At 37.8% G+C, this 22598-nt stretch overlaps 1 protein-coding gene across 1 annotated transcript in view; it reads right to left on the reverse strand.

The window, feature by feature from the left end:
• Positions 1-22598, reverse strand: part of RIT2 (Ras like without CAAX 2) — a 180376-nt gene that overhangs the window by 70552 nt on the left and 87226 nt on the right. Inside the window, exon 4 of the mRNA XM_052778893.1 lies at positions 15161-15352. Coding sequence (XP_052634853.1) covers positions 15161-15352 — 192 coding nt within the window. The remainder of the gene's footprint in view (positions 1-15160; positions 15353-22598) is intronic.

The raw sequence follows: 22598 nt of genomic DNA on the forward strand, positions 1-22598 counted from the left end.
AATCTTATCCAGGCTCCTCTTCTTGGGAGAAAGGTGAGTGTAATTCTGAGAGCACAGGAAATATGCTTGATTTTTCCTTCCTGGCACGTCAGATAATTGGGATAATAGCTCTGTCTATGCACCTAGTGTTTTCCCCACATTGCTATAAACATCTCAGCTCTGTGCTACAGAAAACAAACACTTTTTATGTTTCCCTATATTAGCCCTCAGATTCCAATTTGTCCCTCACTATCTTAGACAAATGGGGTCACGTAGATCTTTTGCCTTCTATTTGACTAGTCTTAATTATTTATTTTCTGTCATTCAGGTTTATGACTATGCAATAAAAGACAGGTTTAATGGGCCAGTAGTCCAGGATGGGAAATCATCCAGCTAGTGAAGCATTGAGGACATCAAATTAGTGGCAATGCTGATCAGTTTTTTCCCCAGCTTGACATCTGTTTGCAAGCACTCATAGCCAAAATTGTTTTGAAAGGCAATGTCAGCCTTAGGCTTTGGAGCTTGCCTCCTCAGATGCATCAGTGAATCTCTCCACCCCTTACTACTTGTTATTTTCTGCTGTGAAATGACACAAAGCATATAATCATGCACAAGGGAGACAACATTATCTGGTGTTTGATCTGATGAGTAGAAGTCAGGATTCCTGGGCTCTATCTCTGACACCATTCCTGATTCTCTTGTGACTTCTGTCTTATGTGCATATTTAATATGTACATTAAATTAGACAATACAACCACACATGTAAGAAAAGTTTCTGGAAACCTTTTGCTTGAATTGAATTAGCTGTCATCATCTGATGATTCCTTGATATTCCTTTCCAGAAACTATTCTAGTAAATGTGACTACTGTTAAGAATCTCCCTGCACTTAAAGAGAAAATAAAAGAATATTAAAAGATGCATAGACTTTTGAAAAGAAAGGACTCTTGGGACCATTGTTCTGGACTGCTTTATAGTGCAGACTGAACATCTTTATCCAGTGATTTCTGCTTCAAGCTAAGATTTGCTTGGAAAACAGAGTACCTTAGAAAAAGAAACAAAGAAGAAAAAATAGAGTCCCAGTGGAAACCAAGTACCAACAATCATTAGCATAATTATCATATAATCTCAATGATTATATAATAATCATGATCATAATGTAAGTACAGTGATTATTCGATATTAGCACTATGTTAATACTGCTGTACACATTAATGTATAATATATGAGTGTATGCAAATGTAAATATTTATGTAAATGAATGTTTTCATGAGACCTCTGTGTCTTTGCCCTACCAAAATTTGTTGTTATGGTTCATTTTTTATACAAGTCACAGCAGAATAGCAGTGACACTAAATAAATCAACCCACAGTTCTCTCTTGTCCCCAGCGGCATCATCAACAGCAGCAACTTGCTTAGGGACCGGACATGAAAGTAGACCAAGCATAGAGAATACTTCTTCTGCTATATCCTTGTAGCTTTTGGAAATCTAAGGCTCAGGCACTTCCTGAGCTAGAAATGTCATGTTTTTCTTTAACACTACTTGGATGGCTGGTTGAATTACTTTTTTAATCCATCAGAAAAAATTTACGTTTATAATTCCTGCAGCAATGAGTTCCATAGTTTAGTTACGCACTGTGTAGGAAAGCATTTCCATTTGTTTACCATATAATCTGATTAGTCAAGTTTAATTTCATTCTTCCCAGTTCTTGTATTGTTAGGAACAATGAATATTCTTTATTTATTCACATTTTCCATGACTTTTTCTCCCCATGTCAAAATTCTCCCAATTTTCTGACTAAATCAACATTTGATGTAGCCACATATGGAAGCTGTTTAGTACCCCTGATCATCTTTGCCTACTTACTTTTATATTTTCAAATTCTACTGTATCACTTCTGAGAAGAATGAAGGACACTACCACTTCTTATGGTATTTAAGCAATGCTTAATGACATGTAGCATTTGCTTTGTTCTGCTCTATTCTTTATTCCCTTGCTAACATTCCAGTTTGCTTTGTTGGCCCTACAGAGCCTTGGGCTGACAGAAATCAGTCAACAGTAATTCTAAGGTGACTTTTTTCCATGGTGATAGCTTGTTTACAGACCTTTGCCATGTATTTATTGTCATGGCTCTCCTTTTACTACTTTCCAGTCTTCAGCATTGAATTTCATCTTACCATCCAGGCTTTAAACATATTAAGAACTAATCCTAAACCTCATCAAGGTCAACTGTCATTTTTACTACCCAAAACAGTTAAATAACATTAAAAATGTTTCCTCTTATTGTCCAGTTACTAATGGATATATTTAAAACAGGAATGTCTATATCTACACAGAGTTACAATGATAATCTCTGTTCGTTGTTCACCATTTAGTCCTGCCTTTGCTTCTTCTCCTTTTGACGCTTAACATGTGACACATCTTCCTTCAATCTTATTTTTGTTATTACACATAAACCTCTTTGGAAATTTAAGGAAAATATAACAACTGGAACTCTGTTCCCTGTATGTTTGTTGACTTAATCAAAGAACTCAAAAAGACTTGTTAGGCATGAGTAACCTCCGTGAAAACCAATTACTTTTGCCTGTAAAAACATATTTATTCATGTACTTGTTATTTCTGTTCTTATAGTAGCTATCAATTTGCTCAGCAAAACTCACATTTACTGGTCTGTAGCTCCCTGGACTGTTCTGCACTTGCCATCTTCCATTTCCCTGGTGCTGATTCCATTTTAAGCACAGTTAATAGTTCAGCAATTTTATACTTGAATTCTTTTAGAACTCTTGGGTGAATACCATCTGTTCCTGATGATTTGTTACCATTCATATTATCAGTTAGTTCTAAAACCTCTCATTCCTAGCATTTTTATAAGCTGCCCAAGTACTGAATTTAGACAGCCTACTAGAGAAACGCTCAAACCTGAAGTCCTAAGTCTAAATTTTGGGAAGCTTATATTCAGACTGCAGATCTTCTATAACCATCACTCTTATTCGGATATAAATACAGAACTAAGCTTAATGTCATAATCCCATTTTTCAGTTTTAGGTACCCACATTTCTATCATCCAAAATCACCTCAGCATTCTCTGTCTTTTCTGTGATTGTTCAGAATACAAATATCACAAAATCCTTTCATTTAGGTACATTATCCATCAAGATAAAGTCGCAGATATGGAGGCAGGTAAAGACAGAACATTACTGACTTTGTTCAGACCTTAGAATTTCAATGAGAATCACAAACAGGACAAAAAAGATATGATATAGGCACTGTTGATACTCTCATCAATACAGAAAAATGGAGATGTCCTAAATTATCTGCCTAGTTCCAATCACTATCTAGACAAATAAAACCATACATTGAAGAAGCAGAAGGCTTAATACATTTTAATGGATAATGGCATGATGGAGTTTCTGAGTAACAGCTTATTACTTAATTTCAGGTAGCATGGGATGTTTTTTTTTATTACTGCATTGTGCTAATTTTCTCTCTAAATATCACTGATTTTTTACACAACTATTTTCTGCCAGAGATTTCAATAACGTGAAATTTTCTGCTGCTTCTTTCTGTTTTCACTTTTTGAAGGAAAATAGCTATTCCAATCCTATTTTGCTTTAATGAAATATACTTCCAAAGAACAGCAGGCTTTCTAGTCACAAGGTTAAGGAACTTACCAGTTACAAAAATAAAGAAGATTTCTGTACTACTGTGTAAGTTTGGCATAACAGTAAGCCTTTAACTTAAGTGCACAAGGGTAATAAAAAAATGCCTATCAGAACTATTCTATAGTTTTTTATTAATTTTTTTATTAATTATCTTCTCTTTCCCTTATGGCCTTTTTACTTGTGCTCCATAAAAAGCAATTTCTCTTTTATGGATGTACCATATTGAAAATGTCAGGCAATCAGGACAAATATAAAATTATTTTTATGTGCTATGGTTCCAAAATTAGTAAAAGCAGTATTTTTTAATTTTTGTGTTAAATTTAAATGACATAAACAGTGCTAGGTTGACAGCCCTGGAGAATGAAGTACTGTTTGTCTCCACAGAGCAGTGGTACAAACAGTGGGAGTTTGTCCAGCATGTTCTGAAAAACTAATTGCACCTCAGAAAGAGAGAGCATTGACATAGATGAAAATTCAGTTCTTATTACCTTTAAATTTTTCACCCCTTTTACTAAGAATGCCAGGAAAGATTTTCAGAAGAGAGTACAAGGGCACTTTTACCATTGTCCCATCTAGCCATGGCTTCAGACTCCAGATTCCACGGAGTTCGAACAACAAAATACAACCGACTTCCCTGGATTTTTTATAACTTATATGGACACTTTTCATCTAGGAATTATCTTTACACACAATTCTCTGGGACTGGTTCCCTCCCAATAAAACGCAAAAGACTGAAGCATATGCTTGCAGCAAGGAAAAGCAGTAATTAATGAACTGAGACCTATGAACCCTCCCCACATTTCACTTCTTCCTCGTCAAAGGCTCGAATGTTTATCAAATGAGGTACAAAACCCTAGCAAAAGCAAAGACATCAGATGTAGCAGTGAAATATTTTTTGTCTCAAAATTCCTAAGTATGGTGATATTAAATACGTATGCAAGAATTATTCAGGGGCTCAAGAATGATTTTTTTTGCAGCTGCCACCGTGTCTGAAGTCCTGCCTGATGTTTCCCAAAGGACTTTCAGGCTTCATTCACCCATCTGTGATGTCTATAACTCTCCCATTCCTCTTTTTTTTTTTTTTCCTGACAGATCTTAGGGATTCTCACAATTGCAGATCCTCACAATCAAATCAAACTATTCTCAAGTTCTAACCCTCTCCTGGTTTTGAGAGCATTACAATCCTGATAAGTTTAACGGACATCACCAGTCATCTTATAGTCACAAGGAATCATCAGTGAAATCATCTCATTCACTTCAGATGGGAAAGAAAATGGGATTAAAAGGGAATACAACTTCTCTATAAGCAACATTTCTTCAGCGGGGTGCACTGGGAAATTAGCTACACAGGTCTGTAGCCCAAATCAAGTCAGATGCTACAAGGTCTGATGAATGCTCAATGCCTATTTCACTCCAAGGAATGCATAGATCATCTTCTCTACTCCCTCTTCCAACGTCCTGCTCTTCCACCTTCTCCTCTGACTCCACCAAACACACAACCACCTGCAATCCCTTCCCAACTTATAACAAATGACCTATTAAAAAAAAAAAATTCTCTATTTTTAATTAAATAGAGAAAATACATGCAGTTTTCTTCATACAACGTGTTAAGAAAGAGAGCAAAATTGATCAGGAATGTCACCTGAAGCCCACATTCCTGCATCAGTTCAGGATTCATGAAGTGAAAATGCCCAGATAATTCTGAGAATCTGGCCATACCTCCCAGGCTGATCACCTGCAACATAAACCTTGTGCTGGACTTCACTGGAAAATAGACCAGGACTTTGTGGCAATAGTTCATGTGTGGTTTGAAGCAATTGCTAGGAAGGTTGGACACAATGATAGGAAGGTGACTAGGTTTGGTCCGTAGTTTCAGTGGGCTAGGACTAAGCATGTCTGGGGTAATATCACTCACATTTCAAAGAAGGAAAAAAACCCAACAAAACATATCTATCTCATGCATTCCTCAGGTTTAAAAATCCAAGAAATTGTGAGCTGTAGAAATGAACGGAGTCTCAGAAACAAAGGCAAGTTTTACTTTTTTAATCATAATGAAAGAAGAGATTGTAACAGACACAGCTAGGAAAAGAATGGAAGAATTATCCCAGAGTTTTGGTAATGACAAACTTTATTAAATGTAAAGACACTGTCTTCCCCACCACCTCAGAGGAGATGTGAAGCAAATTCGAAATTTCAACGACTGACTATATATGACAGGATTACCCAAAGGGTGGCCCATGGTGCTGATGAATATCCTAAACTGAGCACATGGCTGGTGTTAGATTATAGTGTTAGAACATGCAGACACACACAAGCACACACAAAACTCCATGCATTTGTGTCAGTGCTTGTACCAGACAATTTAAAAAAATTGACAAGACATTTTATTTTTCTCCTTATTAACCTTTTTTAGATTGTAGGAGGTGGTAAAAAGGACATAGATGGAAACAGAGGGAAAGAACATTCCCTGAGCAACAGAGGAAATAAATGCAGCACTGAGAGAAGGGAAGCCCATCCTTTTTTCTTTTTGAAATAACACCCATCACAACAAGGTGGATGCAGATATTAAACTGTATCAACTCCAATTTCAAATAAACAACATACCATACCCTGACTCCCAGACTGGGACTGGGGTTCTGATCAGTAAAACTGTGTGATTAATACTGATAATGACTAACACTGAAACCTGAATTGTGCCATTTTATAGACATTTAACATCTTGAGTTTCAACTGTAGTAATGTGCTTTAATGTAATTTTATCACGGGTAATTTCCTGGACCTTCTTGAATTAACTGTGCTATATCAAACAATTTGCTCAGAGATTTAGAAGCTGCCCTTATACATAGATTTTTTTACTGTAAAATTTGGACACTATGGATGAGAGATTGGAAGTTTCCAGAATGGCTATAACACAGAGGTATTTTCCCTTTCATTTTCTTTTTCAGATTGGTTTGTTTGGGTAAGGGGTTTTGGGTTTGGGTTGTTTTTTTTTTCTTTTGCTTGTCATGACTACACAGCTTAAACAACGTCCCAGCATGTGAATCTAACATGCTGCTATTCTTAGCCAAGTTGTTAGATGTGGATAAAAACAAATCTAACTTCCTAATTCATTTGGAAAAAAAAAAAAAAAAGTGAGTCAAGACAATAAGACAAGCAAATCTTCAAAAAGCAAAGATGATTAAACTGATTAATCTTCTTTAAATGCTAGGTCATGCTCCTATTATTTGTGACACCATGATGAGCTGTAATTAAATTCTGGCAAAATTTCTTCTTTCAAGTAATTTGAGCTACTACTGCAAAAACACACAGCAAACTATCCTTGCTACCAGGAATTCACATTTTTATATAAACAATGCACTCAGTAAATGTTGCCTCATATATTAATCTGCTACTTTGCCAAGGTACTTTCATTTTTACAAAGTTGCTCATTACTGTCTCACTTTCAGGACAGCATCTTTGCTCAAGTGCAGATTAACATGAAGAACACACATTAGTTCCACTCTAATTAAGTGTATGCTTAAATAGTTTCCTGAACTGGAACTGTAGTAAATAATATATGAGTTAGGTTGAAACCTTGATTTTGCTGATGTAAAAATAGCAGCATGTATATAAAAAGGTACCTTCCCATTGCATGCCATTCTCTTTCACATATATATGCCCCTGTGGAGAAAATGAGAGGATAAATCTTGAGAGATGGGAGGTCATATTGCTTCAGGCATGGATGGTGGAGAGGCACAACTGTGCCCCAATTAGTACTGCCTGATGCGGTACGGTCATGTCTCTCCCCTTTCTGCATTAAGAACAGGTTGATGCCTGGCTTGTGTACAGTGTGCAAGAGGAAGATTCACAGACAGGACAATGAAGATTTCAGCAAATAAAGTGAAAATGAATAAAATGGAATTTTGCAACCAGACTTTTGGAGCACTACCCCTGCAGCAGGGCAGGAACCGGAGGGAGAGTCTCACACTGCTCCTTCCTTACACCTTTCTCTGCTGGTGAAAAATGGACTATGGAAGTTCTTCAGGGATAATGAGCTTTCTCACAGATTTTGCCTTCCAACACAGGAATCTGTACAGGCTACGAACTAAGCCCTAGTCACCCAACAAATGATACCATTGTGGCTTTCCCTGCAAGCTGTACCTCTCTTTGTGGTCACTGTGTAACCAAGGGGTTTCCCTCTGAGAGGCTCTGAGGAAAGCAACAGCATCCTGAACTTACTCACAAACGAGACCTACACAAGGCTGTTTTGCAGAAGACTTGTGTGGGTAGTGTTCCAACAGCACTTGCTTGCTTTAGTTAAGAAGAAAGATCCTGCTGGCATGGCTACCAAATGAAGAGTGCGTAAAAGTCTTCACAACAGCTATCTCCCAATTTACAGACCAAACAGACAAATCTCACAGTCCAAGTTCACCTTGAGTAGCAATCTAGATCAAGAAGACAAGAGGTGAGAGAGTATCTCTGTAGTTTCACACCTCTCCTCCAAGGCATTCTCCCACTGAAGTCAAACATGGCCACACCAAGTCAGAATTTGGTACATGGGGAGGACAAAAATCTCTGAGGAGGAGAGTGAAGGTAACGTGGGTAGACGTAACAACTACTGGGAGCCTTTTAAAACAACATGAAGTGTGTTGCTGTTTAATATCCCTAGGCGTGAAGCGACCTTGCAGCACCATCCCTAGTGTATACCCCTTGCTACATGTCCTCTGTTGGCTACAAGCAATTAGTTGCTTCTGTTTTTATCTCTGAATATCCAGAGATATTCTGTTATAAATGCTTTTTATCTGCAGTTCAGCTATTGTTTCCCTGTTGTTTCTTCTCTTATAGAGCAGCTTGTTATCTGCATCTTAGTCCCCTTCAAATGTCTTCTTCTCTGTATTGAAGGGATTACAGGGCTTACTGGATGGATCACTAGAGGTTATCACAATTATGAATCGAGAAATGAGCCAACAGTTTCATTGCAATTCTCTGTATGTCTGATTGCATTTACTGCAGCCTGGGTCATACGAAGCTGTGGTTTGGGGGGTTTTGTGGAAATATAAAAGCATTGTAATGACAAAGAGGTAAACTATGTATAAATGAATATTTGCTAGAGACAGTTAAGTTGATAATAACAGAATTTCCTTCCAAGAGACTACAACTGCCAAACTGACTCCTACAATTGCACTGGCATAGAAAAGCACACACCTTTTTTTTTTTTTTTTTGGGGGGGGGGGGGGGGGGGGGCTGCGGTGGGGCAACCACTAAAAAGATTTTATTTAAACGATGAAGACTTCTTAGGACAGTGAATGATGTGAAAGAAATGTCAAAAAAGCAAAATCAATTAAAAATAAATAGAAATTAGAGGTGTAGAGGAACATGACAGAATCCAGACACATGTTTTGGTAATGTAGGAAAGTGATTATCAAAGGTTTGACAGATTTCTAAGATAATAAAACATCATGACAACTTCAGTGGTTATAGTTCCAAATATTCAGACAACTGTCATAACTCCATGAAAACAGCAAAAATGACTTATATTATTCAGAATTTGAAGAGCAAACAAAGAATATGATGTGATGTCATGGGGGAAAGGCAATATGTAGGGAAGCAAATGTAAGTGATCATGGCAACTCCGTACAAATGTAATTCATTTTCAGCAGGCATTCATGTTAGAAAAATAGAACTGCATCGATGTCCGTGGAAAATGAACAGCCAAGATGACATCAAGATGGATTAATGAATTAATCTAAAAATTCATTGCAACATTCAAATACATAGTTTTTGAAGAATTTGCTCTTCTGTGCCATATTCTCCTCAGGCTTTTTTTCCATTAAGGATACCACTATGTTTTCTGTAGTCATTATTTAGGGTAAGCCCACCTTAATACTTCTAAGATATTTTAAGATCACAGCTCACACTGATCTTTAGAACGGAGCACCACCTAAGAATAACTATTTATTAGATTTTATTCATTCAAAAACCAAAGGCAAGCTGAGCATGCTTCAAAAGTCTAGTCTGTAGTTAGCAGCAACAATAACAATAGAATGAATCAGTAAGTTTAGATTCTCAACTGAAAGGATGTCATAAAGAATTCTGTTAGTCTTCATCTCACCCAAGTACTGCTATATAAAGGCTAAGAAGCTAATTGTCCGTGCCTCCCTCTACAGTCAACTGAAAGACAGATGTCTTCATGGGCAGACACATCTCATTTTATGTTATGTGATAAATCCAGTTTTTCTGCATGGATTTTATAGAGAATCTGGCCAACTCATTCAGTCTAATCACTTTACCATGTCTATAGTTAACTCAGATGTACACTGTTCTTTGTCAGTAAATAGTAGAAAATGCATTTCCCTTGACTTGCAGTTAGAAAGCTCAGAAGAAAGAGTGAAACCTTTCATTCTTTGGTAGGGCACTGGCCTGATAAATGGAAAACAAGAGTCTTCGGTAGACAGACTTCTACCCAAATGTCTTTAAGAGAAAATGGAATTGCTGGTGGTAAAGGACATTTACAAATTTGAGAGCAGGTTCAACCAAAAAGCAAAGGAATTCAGACTGATGCTAAGGTAAGAAGTTCAGAATACTATAATTTCATGACTAATCTGAGTAAGAGAGCATCTAGTAAATAGTGCTTCATATTCATGCACCGGAATATGAAAATAAAATATAATGTCATATTCTTTAAGTATTTTCAGTGTCTCAGCCAGGCACCAGAAGGTTTACACTGACATAGTTGAAATATACTGAACAGTTATTCATACAAAAGAAACCAAACCAAAACAAGTTAAAAACCAAAATGAAACAAAAAACATTAGCTGTCTCAGACTCAACAGATATTTCAAGGTTTTAGAAGCCAGCATGAAAACAGAGCAACTGTCAAAACGAGAAATCTAAAAGTTGATGCTCATGGTATCTGATAACCAGTCAGCTCATCTTGAACAAATTCCAGAGTAAAACCTCATCGAAGTGAGAATGTTCTGCGGGCAGCTGGTTCAGATCATGGGAATGTATTGAGCCACTGTAATCCTGGTTTGAGAATTATCTTATGGTATAATAAAACCTTAGAAAGAAAATATAATGAAGCCCCTGTAATTAGTTTGCACTCCAAGTAAGATATTGTTCCATGTTAAAGACAGTTTTCATATTATTTCATATTTCCTACTGAAGGAGGGAGGCTGTAGAGGGAGAGAGAAGGAAGAAAATGCTTTCCAAAGCACTGCTCCTACTCAGATTTGTGCTTGAATCCAACAAAACAACTCGTGTGGAAGCATAAACAACTGCATAATTCTGTTCAGGACCAAGACTGTACTGGCAAAACTAACAACTTTGATGACAGGCTTCCCAGAGAGGCCAAGAGCTGAATGAAGCGTGAGCTGCCCTCATAACCTTGGACTCAATGGACATCAACGTGTTATCCATGGACTTCACTGAGCCCACAGTTTATTCCTCTGGGGGCAAACAAAAGCGTATAGGAAAAACTGCTCCATGAAGGCTATGCAATTTCTACATAGGTAGAATTTCCAGAGGGGTTCTCACTTCCACATTAAAAGTTTGAAAAATCTTCTAGAAAGTATCTATTCTCTCCAGCTCAGAGCTACAGCACATTGTTCAAAGGAGCTTATGTAGTTAACTCCCCTCTGAATTGCTGAATGTAATATATTGCAATGATCAGTAAGCGAAGTCTTATGGATATTTTTTCAAACAACCTTTCAGCAGTGCGACATGTCTTTATTAAAAAATATTTTAATTAAAAGCTGCAATTTAGCATTAGCATGGCATGAGCTCAAATAAGATCAGTTGTTTACTGTATTGTTTAAAGATTAGTATTTTTTAATTAGATATTTATCCATTATACAGATTTTAAACTTCAGTAAGAACCAGATGTTCATCTGGGGTAAAGTGACAAAGCTTACCTGAAGTAAAAGTATCTATTATATTCGTATCAGCGGGTCCTAAATGTTTCTGAAACTCTAACGACATGAAAAGACATATAGCCTATCTTTATTAATCTAATGACTTTAATGTTAGAAAACACTGAAATTAAAATGGTATTTAATCAAGCACTTAGTACTCTATGTTTTACATCAAAGAGCTATGGGATAAAATACATATAATACTTAAATATTTCTTAGAGCAATGGCTAAAAATGAAGGAATGGACACAGATGAATGCCTTAACCACTCATGCCCATTCACTTTCCCAGTGAATCTCTGAACATAAAACAGAACAAGGTCAGAAAGGACCAGACTCAGCTGCAGTACAAATGGGTGGAAGAGAATGGAGGGTGGAGGGAGCCTGGCCAACAGATTGGATATGCAAATCAAGATAATGAGTTATTATATTTTTTCCCCACAGTTTTTACACAGTTGTTCCCCCACATTCTTTCAGAGAAAATGGAAAGTGTTTATTCTTTACGCTGATGCACGTAATTAAAATTTGCTTTAAGAAGGAGTACAGACAAAGCCATCTCTTAAGAGGTTAAAAATGAGAGGCACACTTAAAGACAACAATAATTTTACCGAAGCCATCAGAAAATAAAAACATTATTTAAAAATAATAAGCTTGTTGGGGTTTTTTTCAGTAGTGTTTCTCCTAACACAAAATTTTAATTGCAGATTAGTTTTATTCTTGTAGTCCTGTTGATAGATTTGAGGCAAGTGACATACATCATTAACTGTATTGTGTAGGGGATCATATTTCAAACAAGAGCTTTGTCTGACTGAGCTACTACAGCCTGTCTGATTGTTGTGGAATTGTCATTAAATGGAAATGATGCCCGGGAATGTTGAACTTAATGTTATGTTTCCAAATACCATGAATAACATTACAGTACCTTTAATGAATTTCATAGGAGAAAAACGTCATTAGACAAAGCAACAATATTAGCCTTGGTGCCCTGGCCAAATTCCAATCTGGCTAATTGCGTTCTGACACCTATTATTTCTCAGTTGTTTGAATTTGGTATGTTTGTGTACCTCACTGTTCATTGATATGTTAATGCTGTGCATCGTCATCTCGTTGCTGTCTGTCACCCCAGAGTTAGCTTGCTACTACTCTTGACCATCCAAGTACTTTTAATGAAGCCGTAACTACAGTACATGACCTTGAAAAGATTCCTTTCAATTTACCTTCCCGCAGTTCATCAAGTTACTTAGATACTGCTTAACCTAACAAGTAAACATAGATATAACTTATTTCAGTGTTTGTTAAACATACAGCACAACCTCACATCCCAGTTCTGAAATAACGAGCTGCCAAAGTCCATTAACATGTGCTTAAAGCTGGACACAGAGATGACCTCCCCCACACTAGTGCTTTTAGTTCAGGTCAGAGAGGCATTCTGAGCAGTATCCCCTAATCATCTCCACTTAACCATGCTTTGCTTTCAATCATGGAGCAGTCTCTGAGAACATGACCTGAACTATGCATGAAATTTAAGTGAAGATAATGCTCCAGGAGCACAACTTGTACACCTCAGCACCAACTACTCATGGAGACAATGGCCCTGGTGTAGAGTTAGTCCAAAGTTAAAAATAAATTCCCCAAATGTGGACTTCAGAATAAAATGGTTTGTTCTATAGCTCTGCTCCTGTTGGTTCATACTACTTGCTTATGTAGACATAGTCATATTCAACTGCTTTATTCAAAGGAGCAGATCTGCATTTTATTATCTTACTAGGCTTTGATGTAAGGGTGTCCCATGGCTCAAAGTCTGGATTGCAGAATATTTGAGAAAACCCTTCTGACATTGCCATACTTGTTGACAGCTGTAGAGGGCTTATGGAGGAAAAGATTCTGAAGACCTAAAAGCTCATTGAAAGATTTTTTAAAAATATAGGACCACTATTTGGAATTGTCTTGATACACATTCAGGCAGAATCTTCAGTGACAACCTTGTATAACAGGTTTTTGTGTGTCTGTCACATCACAAAGACATCATTTCTAATATCATTCCCAAGACCCTCTCCATGCCCTTTATAATCTTGAGTGCTGTTTGTGATACCCAAGTCAGACATTCATGCACACTAATTTTCCTGTTTGGAGACCGGACAAGATCATCAAGGAGCATGTAGAACACTTAAATAGGGCATATATTTTGATATGCATTGACAGTGATTAAAATATAAAAGCCCAACAAATCATAAGATCAGAAAGAGGTAGTGCCAAAGATCACTCACTGGAAGAGAGTCTTCATATCACATAGTGAAGAGCATTCCTGAAACCCCCATCTATAGGTAACTGTAGGTAATCAATCATATCCCATTTCTGTTGGGATCAGGTGCAATGTCCTGTTCTCTCAGCAGAACAACTGAATCCACATCCCTCTCCATCTGGTATATAAGTACCCCAGAAGCTGCACAGATTGTACTGCATGTTGCACATGGCACTGTTGTTTGAAGCCTCAAGCTGCGTGTTAAACTGCAGCTGGATTGTCACCATTAAGGTTTTGTCACAGTCTGATTTAGGGAGAAAGTCAACGATCTGCAAACAGATGTGAAGTTTTAAATGTATGTCATCAGATCTTCAGGATTAATTTTAGGCTTAACACTGCCTTGGATTTTCTTGAGGTAGAAGAAAGAAGACAAAAGAAATGGGGAGAAGAATGACAGGATAAGTGGAAAAGAGTAGACAGGATCATGTGAGCACAGATGCTAGTGAACTGAAAAACACTATTTTATTTAATTGTTACATATGTCTGCACAGAAGTCAGTCATTTGAAAGGAGCTGTAGTGTGCATAAGGAGCCTCTTAAGATTTCCATATAGGAAAATCTTTTTTTTTCCTCTTTTCGAAGTTTCTGATTGAGATTAAGGATATTTTCCATTCAGTACTGGGACACAACCAAGCCATTTCTAAGATGGTCTCTCTCTAACTCACTGCCTTGCACACACACACACATATCAATTCAAACAGCAAGGAGGAAGCAGAGAGGAAGCCAAAGGAAAAGAGTGAGCAAAGATTGCTAAAGACTTTGAGAGAGCCACAGTCAATGCTCTCATAGTCAAAGAAATCTGCTGCTGTATGGGTGGTAGTGGCTCAAATTTTGTATACAAATCAAAGAGGCTTCAAGCCACTGGCTTTTCAGGCAAAGATAATCTCATACATATTTCTCTATTTTAACTAGAATTTTTTTCAGTCTGAGTTTGAGAAACCTTTAATTAAATCTAGTACGTTCACGAAAAAAAAAATAATCTGCATTTAATGGCTGGTAACTTCCAATGAAAACAGTTTTTTTGCCACAAAGATCCTGAGTGAATCTTTTTCCATGCTGAACATCTATATTACTTCAAACAAAAACAGTCGGATTCCTTTTCAAGTAAAAACAAGGAACATCTGGATGTGATTGGCGAAGGCTGCTTTAAGATCCATAATATATGAATGAAAAGTACTAAGTCCTTAATTTATTACCAATCCTAGTGTGTTGGGCTTTGATTAAACCTCAACTTGTGCTCATAATTCTTAGTACTGTACAACATATGCTACAGAAATCCCTGAGGTAGCCAAGGAAAAGCAAGCCAAAACCAGCAGAAAAGTTACTTACCTGTCTGAACTCTTCAAGATCTATTTTGTTTCCCACCAGCACCAAGGGGATGTCATAGGTGTGCCGGACACGATAAATGAGTTCCTTAAACTCAGCAGCTTCTTGAAAGGATTGGCGGTCTGTGATGGAATAGCAGATAATGAAGCCTTCTCCACCCCGCATGTATTGGTCCCTCATGGCTGTGAATTCTGCCTGTGGAATAGGAAGAACATGCTCAGTAATTTGACAAACAAAATTATTCATCTATAAATGACGAACTTGCTGAAAACTTCCCCCATTCCCTACATAATTTCCTATTGCTTGTTTTACTGGTTTAAATACTGCTTGCTGAAACTTGCGCATCCTTCTGGGGTCATCATCCTGGATAACACAACACCAGGATTTCTCTTAAGACCTTTTTTTTTCCTTTTCCCATAAACTCTGTCTTCTAAGAATATGAATTTATTACGCCAGTGCTTGCATACAGAAAATCTTGTCTCATGTATTTCTAGAACCTTCTGCAGCGCTTTCGGTACACATAGATGACACAATTGAATGAATACTAACAGGTGTAAAAAAAAAGCTATATTACGATCTAGGGATCGGAGACAGGTACAAACTCCTTAGTATGCACTCAACCCAAAAGCTCAGTAATATCAGAAAGACATTCATTGACTCCCACCAGCTTTGGAATAGTGCCTAGTAAAACAGGAGTAGAATCTGCAAAATGTTCTGCTCTTTCAAATGCTCTCAGAGAAGCTGGGGCTTTCAGTTCAGTGTGGGATAATAACATTAAATGAAAATGAACAATTTCAAAGAGTGTGAGAATTGGCCCAATTTCCTCCTCCTGCATTTTTCTCTATTTATGTATGTATTTATTGCCACAGCAACACTTCTGTTATTGGTATGGTTTTTCAGAAGTATTTAACAACTGCCACATTGTACAAAAATCAAGATTTAGTTTTCAACAACTAGTCTCATGCACTGTGGCTTGAGAATATGTTTTAAAGCCAGTCAGTTTCTTTTTCAAGTTTGTTTGCTCTTCTTGATCACAGCCCAGAATAATCCAATACCATGGCAACAGTCAGTCAGGATCAGAATCCTCCTGACAGAATCAGTTCTCCAGAGATATTAAGATGCAGGAAGGTCTGATAAAGCAAGGAATACACGTATCAACATTGGACCATTTCTATGAGCAGCAGGATGCAATATCAAGTCCTGTATTTTTTACTCTGTTGAGAATTTAGGATAGGATTTTAAAAACAGTTTCAGTTAATATATACATATATCTCTTGAGTTCTTGCTGAAAATTGAAGGGAAATGGATTGCTTATGCTCTTTTAAAAGTCTCAGCCTTAAATCTTTCTCAATAGTCGCTCATGTTGATTGATAATACTTCCTGTGAATAGACTTTCGTGTTGACCATTATCATTTATTCATGATGTATCTTTTACCCAAGGGCTTTCTTATATATCATTCAAAATATTTCACCTGCTACAGGAAAAAGTTCATAGACTTAGCTCCAAAATAGCAGACTAATAGGCAATTTAAGGGTAGGATTCTGCTTTGAGACTTACTCAGAATTTCAAATCTCTAAACTATCACCACTGGCATCCCAGGAGAGTTTATTAACTACCAAGCTACAGCATAGAGTGGATCAGGCCATATTCTATCCCATTCTCTTGAAACTGGATGTGTAAGAAGCAGGGCAGCGGTGGGGAGAAACACAGAAGACCTCCAACAAAAAGGATTCTATGCTCTTCTGGGGCGGGCGAGACAATGAACTGAGATCTGTCTCTGTTCCCAGGTCTTTGCCTGACATCTTCTTTAGAAGACCATACTCAAGGTCCAAGTTATGGGCAGGGAGTGTTAATGACTAAACACAGAGACATACACCTTCTCCCTTACTTGCCCTCAGATCCTCGGGACCCAGAATTAGGGTTTTTCTGCAGCCCCCATCCCCCGTGCACCCAATTTTCCTCTCTTTGCCTCAATCACCTAGAACTGTTCTGCACCATGATGAGTAGGGTAGTGTCCTTTGTAGGAGGAGCTGAACAAGGCCAGGATCCCTTCAGGCTCAGCAGACAATGGAAACCTTATGTGGAGTTAAACTTGTGGATTAAGGCTCCTGAATTTAGCTGTCTGTGTAGCTGCAGGCCACTAACTAAGGCCCTGTTATAGATAATGGCAAGCTAGTCAATGCAATTAATGTACTAGAGATTGCTTCTGCTGATGAAAAAGTTATCTCTTTAGTTACCTAATTACCTATTTTTTTGTTTATCTGTTTTAGAGCGAGCTGAACCTTTATACAACTGAATGGAGCCACTAGCTCCCATGTAGACATCGGAAAGTAGATGTTTTGGTATGGAACCTAAATCCCAGCCCAGATGACCTGTCTTCCCAGGTTAACGATTTCATAAATCAACTACTGTAACACTGTATGATTATTCTGCACAGCACTAGAGCTCTGCTTAAGTGAGATGATCCACCTCTAGGAAGTGCTCAGAACTTTGTACGCTCATTTATAGCTATTTATGGCAAACTAAGAAGGAATTAGGTCACATATCCCTGTTTAAGTTACTCACAGTAAGTGACTTTCTGCAGCATGAGGACTCCCAGGATCACTCCCCAGGAATGTTCAATGGCTTTCCTTGACTGCTAGGAGACTTTGGGTTCCTAAATTTATACACTGAATCATTCCAAGGGACAAAGTGCTCAGCTTTTAGGCACTGCCATTCTTGAGTTGGAGTCATTTACCTACACATTCTGATTCACGCCTGTGCATAGTTATGACTTTAAGGATATGAATGAATTTACTTCTGCAATCTTTTATTATGACATGTTATTGCTGCTGATGTATTAGACTAAACAGCCAAAGTACTTTAGTGTCATGTTTGCAGTGATCCATTTTCAGAGGCATTAATTATTCTGTGTAAACTGGATTGGGGACATCCACTTGGTTTTCTGTTTTTAACTCAGTTAGTCCTTTCCATTCTTATCTTTTGGCGTTGACTTTCACTTCTCAGCTTTTTCCCCTTAGCATCATTGCTCATTACAGAGTCAAGAACTCCAAGGTCAAACACAAACCTTTTACTGGATTTCAAAAAAAGTGGTTTTTTTTCTCTCTTCACCAAGAACCCCAACATAGTAATATATACTAAGAAAAAGAATAAATACAATTTCTAATAAACGTACTATAACCATTGCAATAATGTTTGCATATTATATACACAAGACAAAGGACTAAGATGTAATTAAATCTCTCTGTTAATTTTTTAGTTCAAGTCCTACTCCAGATTTCACAGTTTACTTGTATCTCTACAGTAAGCAGAACCAAAATCCAAATTCACCTGGGATTTGTGGATGTTCAGAGGTACACTGAGACAGACCTAGAGGTTTTACAGATTTTTCAGTGGTTTTATTTTTATATTTTGCCTGGTTCTCTTATAAAAGAAAGCAACAGTATATCTGTGCAGTTGGCACACTAGTGCAGTTGGCACACTAATATCTTTTTTAATTGTTTCCTGATGTTAAAGTTGCTTTTTAAAAATTATTCAGGAATAGTACTAGATGCCATTTGCTACTCAAGGAGGGGAAAATATGAAACATTCCCAAGTCAGTAAATGCCAAAGGGAAGAGACAGAAGGAAATCACACCTCCTCAAAAGGAAATCAATTCTGAGAATTAAAGTGAAGATTTGTCATGCTTATAGCACTTTGCAGCTTGACATCAGTCTCTAATACTCTCTTGTGCATTATGACTAAGACTTAACTGAAAAGCGTGGTAAATCTTTTGAAACAAAATCACCATTCTTCTTAGGAGAGATGTTATACTTGAGAACAAGCATCAAGTCTGGATAGAAACAAAATAAAAATTCTCTAAATTTGAAAGAAGGCAGCATAACTTTTTCCTTTTCTTTTTCCTTTATAATTGAATGTAGAAAAAACCTGATACTAATCCTCCTATGATTATATGTCTACCTGTCGTTGAAGAAAGTTAGCAAGAAAATCTCTCAATGATTATGTTGCTCTTAAATAGATGTAACATTTGCTTTTTATCAGTTCTCAGGCATCTCGTGATTTTTCAAAGATGAGAGAATGGCTTCACAATGACATAGAGCAGCTCCCTCAACATGCTCAGATGCATCCCATCCTGTTGTATCGAACTGCAGACACCCAGATTAACTAACTTGTGCCTGTTGATCCCCCTCTTCTAAGGGCAGTGTATCTCTTCCTCAAACTTTCCTGGGAGGCATAAAGATGTGGGATGCATAAGAACACAGCTTGCCTGTAAAGGCTGGGATAGAGAAAGTCCTAAGCATGTTAGTCCTTTCCATATTCCTCATCATTAGGCCACTCACTCATTTCAGCAGCAGCCCCACATTTTTCCTGGTCTTTGTTTAGTTGCCAGCGTACCTGTAGAAACCTATCTCGTTGCCTTTTACATCTCTCAAAAGTTTCAACCCTAGAAATGCTTTGGCTTTCATAATCCAATCCATTCATGCCCAAGAATACTGCCACACTGATCCTTGGGAGACTGTCCCTGTTTCCACATTTCATCCTTCTGTATATGCTTTTTCTACTACCTTTTAGTAGAACAACTTAGCAAAGAAAATACTTAACCTCTGTTTTCTCTCTGCACCTTGATTTATCCTCTTTTATCCCAGTTTTCGTAACAAGCAAAAGAAAGCTTTTCAAAAAGAGCAATATTTTTAATTAGTTTTAAAATTCATATTGCTTTCATAGAAATATAAATAGAACTTGCATGTTTTATTTTTTTCTTAGAGATTAGAAAATTTTCCAAATAAGATCAGCATCCTAACGTCTCCAGAAGAGGAAACAAAGGCATCAAGCAGCAAAATCAGATAGTGTACACTTAGATACCTAGATCCTTATGAAGGATTGGTTTATGGGTTGCTATCAAACAACAATTTGGATCTAATGTTCAGGAAGGTGTATCACAAAGTACACTGAGGCCAAGCCTGGTTCTTTACTCTTTCCTAAGTATTTCCTCCTGAACAAAGCTTTGATCCAACTCGGAATAGAAATTGTTAAGAAGCAACCTCTTCCACATCAGCATTTTACAGCAGCAGAACTGAAAAGTGAAGCCAATTCTCCTGGATCCCCGTGTTATGCATTGCTAATAGATAGCCTTGTCAGCCCCAAAAGGATAAAAGAAAAAGGGGGGGTGGGGGGAAGAAAAGAACTAACAAAAAAAAAGGACACAGGCAATGAGCAGGGGGTCACCATATCTGTCCCTTCTTTTTCATTGTGTGGTGATGTGTTTGAGGAGTAAACACCGTGCAATGCTTAGAAGTGCAGTCCTTCTCCACACTCCTCAGAGGTGTAGTGCTTAGAAATTTAAAGATGCAGCACCTCAGAAACAAAGGTGTCATGTTTTTCAAACTACACACACACTCCACACATTTTGATGTCTGTTCTTTTTTTATGATCTTGGCTGGTATCTCTGGAAGAGGTCAGAGTCTCCCCAGGGAGGCCAGCCTCACAGTTTGAGAAATGCCACTTTCTGTATCTTCTTGTCTTATGTTCTGCTTGACTTTAGAACTGGGAATCTGCTAACAGATGTTCTTAATCAAAGCTGTCTCCCTGATTACCACAGGGGTCATTCCTATTATGAAGGGGTTTTTTACATTTCTAGTGAATGCTGAGGGAGGGGGAAGGTATGTTCTTGGAAACAGGCAGAATATTGTTCATCTGTGACAATGAACAAACAAGGGTAAAATGAACAAAAAGGACACAGGAAACTCAGTGGGGAGAAAAAAAAATAATCTTTCAAATAGTGAGTGAGGAACTCAAAAGTAAGGACCATACCACATAAAAGAAATATGTGCAAATGCATTGTTCACTAAAAAAAAAACAAAAAAAAAACAAACCAACAGAATTTTTGGTTACAAACAAGTTGAGAATTTCTTCTATCTCAGGAAAGTTTTTGCCAATACAGTTAAAGATTATTTTTTAGCAGCAAATGATTTTTTGAAGCAAAAGTACAACCCTCCCATCTCTCTCTGTTAATAAATTCTCTTACACACATAAACATCACAGTTGACTTCACTGGGATTACGTATCATTCACCTGGCACTGGTTGTCATAAAGTGTGCTTTCCTTTTCTTTTACCTCCTGAAATAGATTTACCTAAGGAAAATACACTGGTGAGAAGTGCTGTGATAATTATTTGGTTTTCACTAATTTTTTAGGTTGGTTTGGGGGGGGGGGGGGGGGGGGGCGCGGTAAAAGCAAGTAGCTTTTAAAAGCTTATTTGTAAAAGCAAGCAGCAAAAAACCTGCAGCAGTTACATTTCAAATGAGAAAGAATCCAGACAGGACTTTGGGTGGATATTATATCTTATAACCACCATAATACCGCTACTAATCTAGATGCAAAGGACGGGACTTGTTTCATCTGGTTTCTGCCACTGAAGAGGTACTCACCCATTCTACATTAGTCTTCAAGTCTCTCTCTACAGTCAGGAGAGAGAGATGACCGACTCCAGAGAGTGATCCAACCCATCCTCAGAGAAGTGCTTAAGATACCAGGGATGGCTTTCCTTCATACCTCTCTCACTACCTCAACAGAGACTAAATACCAATCCCAGCCTCTGTGGTCCACAATATGAGCCACAGCCGCTGGCCAGTCATATCCTTCATGCATTTGGATGATAAGGCTTGTCCTCCTTTCCACTTTGAACTTTTCATTTAGTTTTCTACAAGGCTCTTTTATTTCTAACAGAGTTCAAAAGGTCAAGAGGATGTAACATTTAGTGCCTAAAGCCAATAGAGGATTTTTCCCTTCAGAGCACACAGCAGTGGGAAACGTTATCCCTCAGTATGGGTTAAGTTACACTAGGAGATAATAAACAGATACCCTTTTTCCATCACAGAAATCAAAGTTCCAAATCTGCTGCCTTTGCTCGCAGGATTCCAGCACGCACCAGCTCTAGGTTCCCAGCAATGACACAACAGAAAACAAGAAAGCACGAACGATATCAGCATCAGTTCATGCTCTCTTCTTTCTTCCCTCCTATTTCCAGTCATCCTTTGCAAACAGCAACAACAAAAGGCATTATATAGCAAAAGATACAGAAAAATTTGCAGCAGGTGGTACTCGGCCACCTGCGCCAGCCTAAACCATCTGCCACATCACTGGGAGGAAGGAAGGGAGCTGTATAAGAGCTCAGACACAGACCAAAGAAGATGCAGGGGCCCTGGCTTAAATACTGGAGGACAGGGATTGATTCTTCTCTGCATCAAGTCTCTGCACTGTTCTGGGTGTACATCAGACCCCTCTCTCGCGATCCTTTTTGCCTGCTCTAGTAATGATCCAGGAACAGTTCAAAATGGGATTAGTATAAATGAGAATTAGCCCATAAGCCTGCAGTGGAAGTGGATTATTATTATAATCAGTCCCTTGATTAATGATCAGTCAGTGTCTCACGCCTTATAA

Source organism: Harpia harpyja, chromosome Z, assembly GCF_026419915.1.
Source record: "Harpia harpyja isolate bHarHar1 chromosome Z, bHarHar1 primary haplotype, whole genome shotgun sequence".
Taxonomy (NCBI): Eukaryota; Metazoa; Chordata; class Aves; order Accipitriformes; family Accipitridae; genus Harpia; species Harpia harpyja.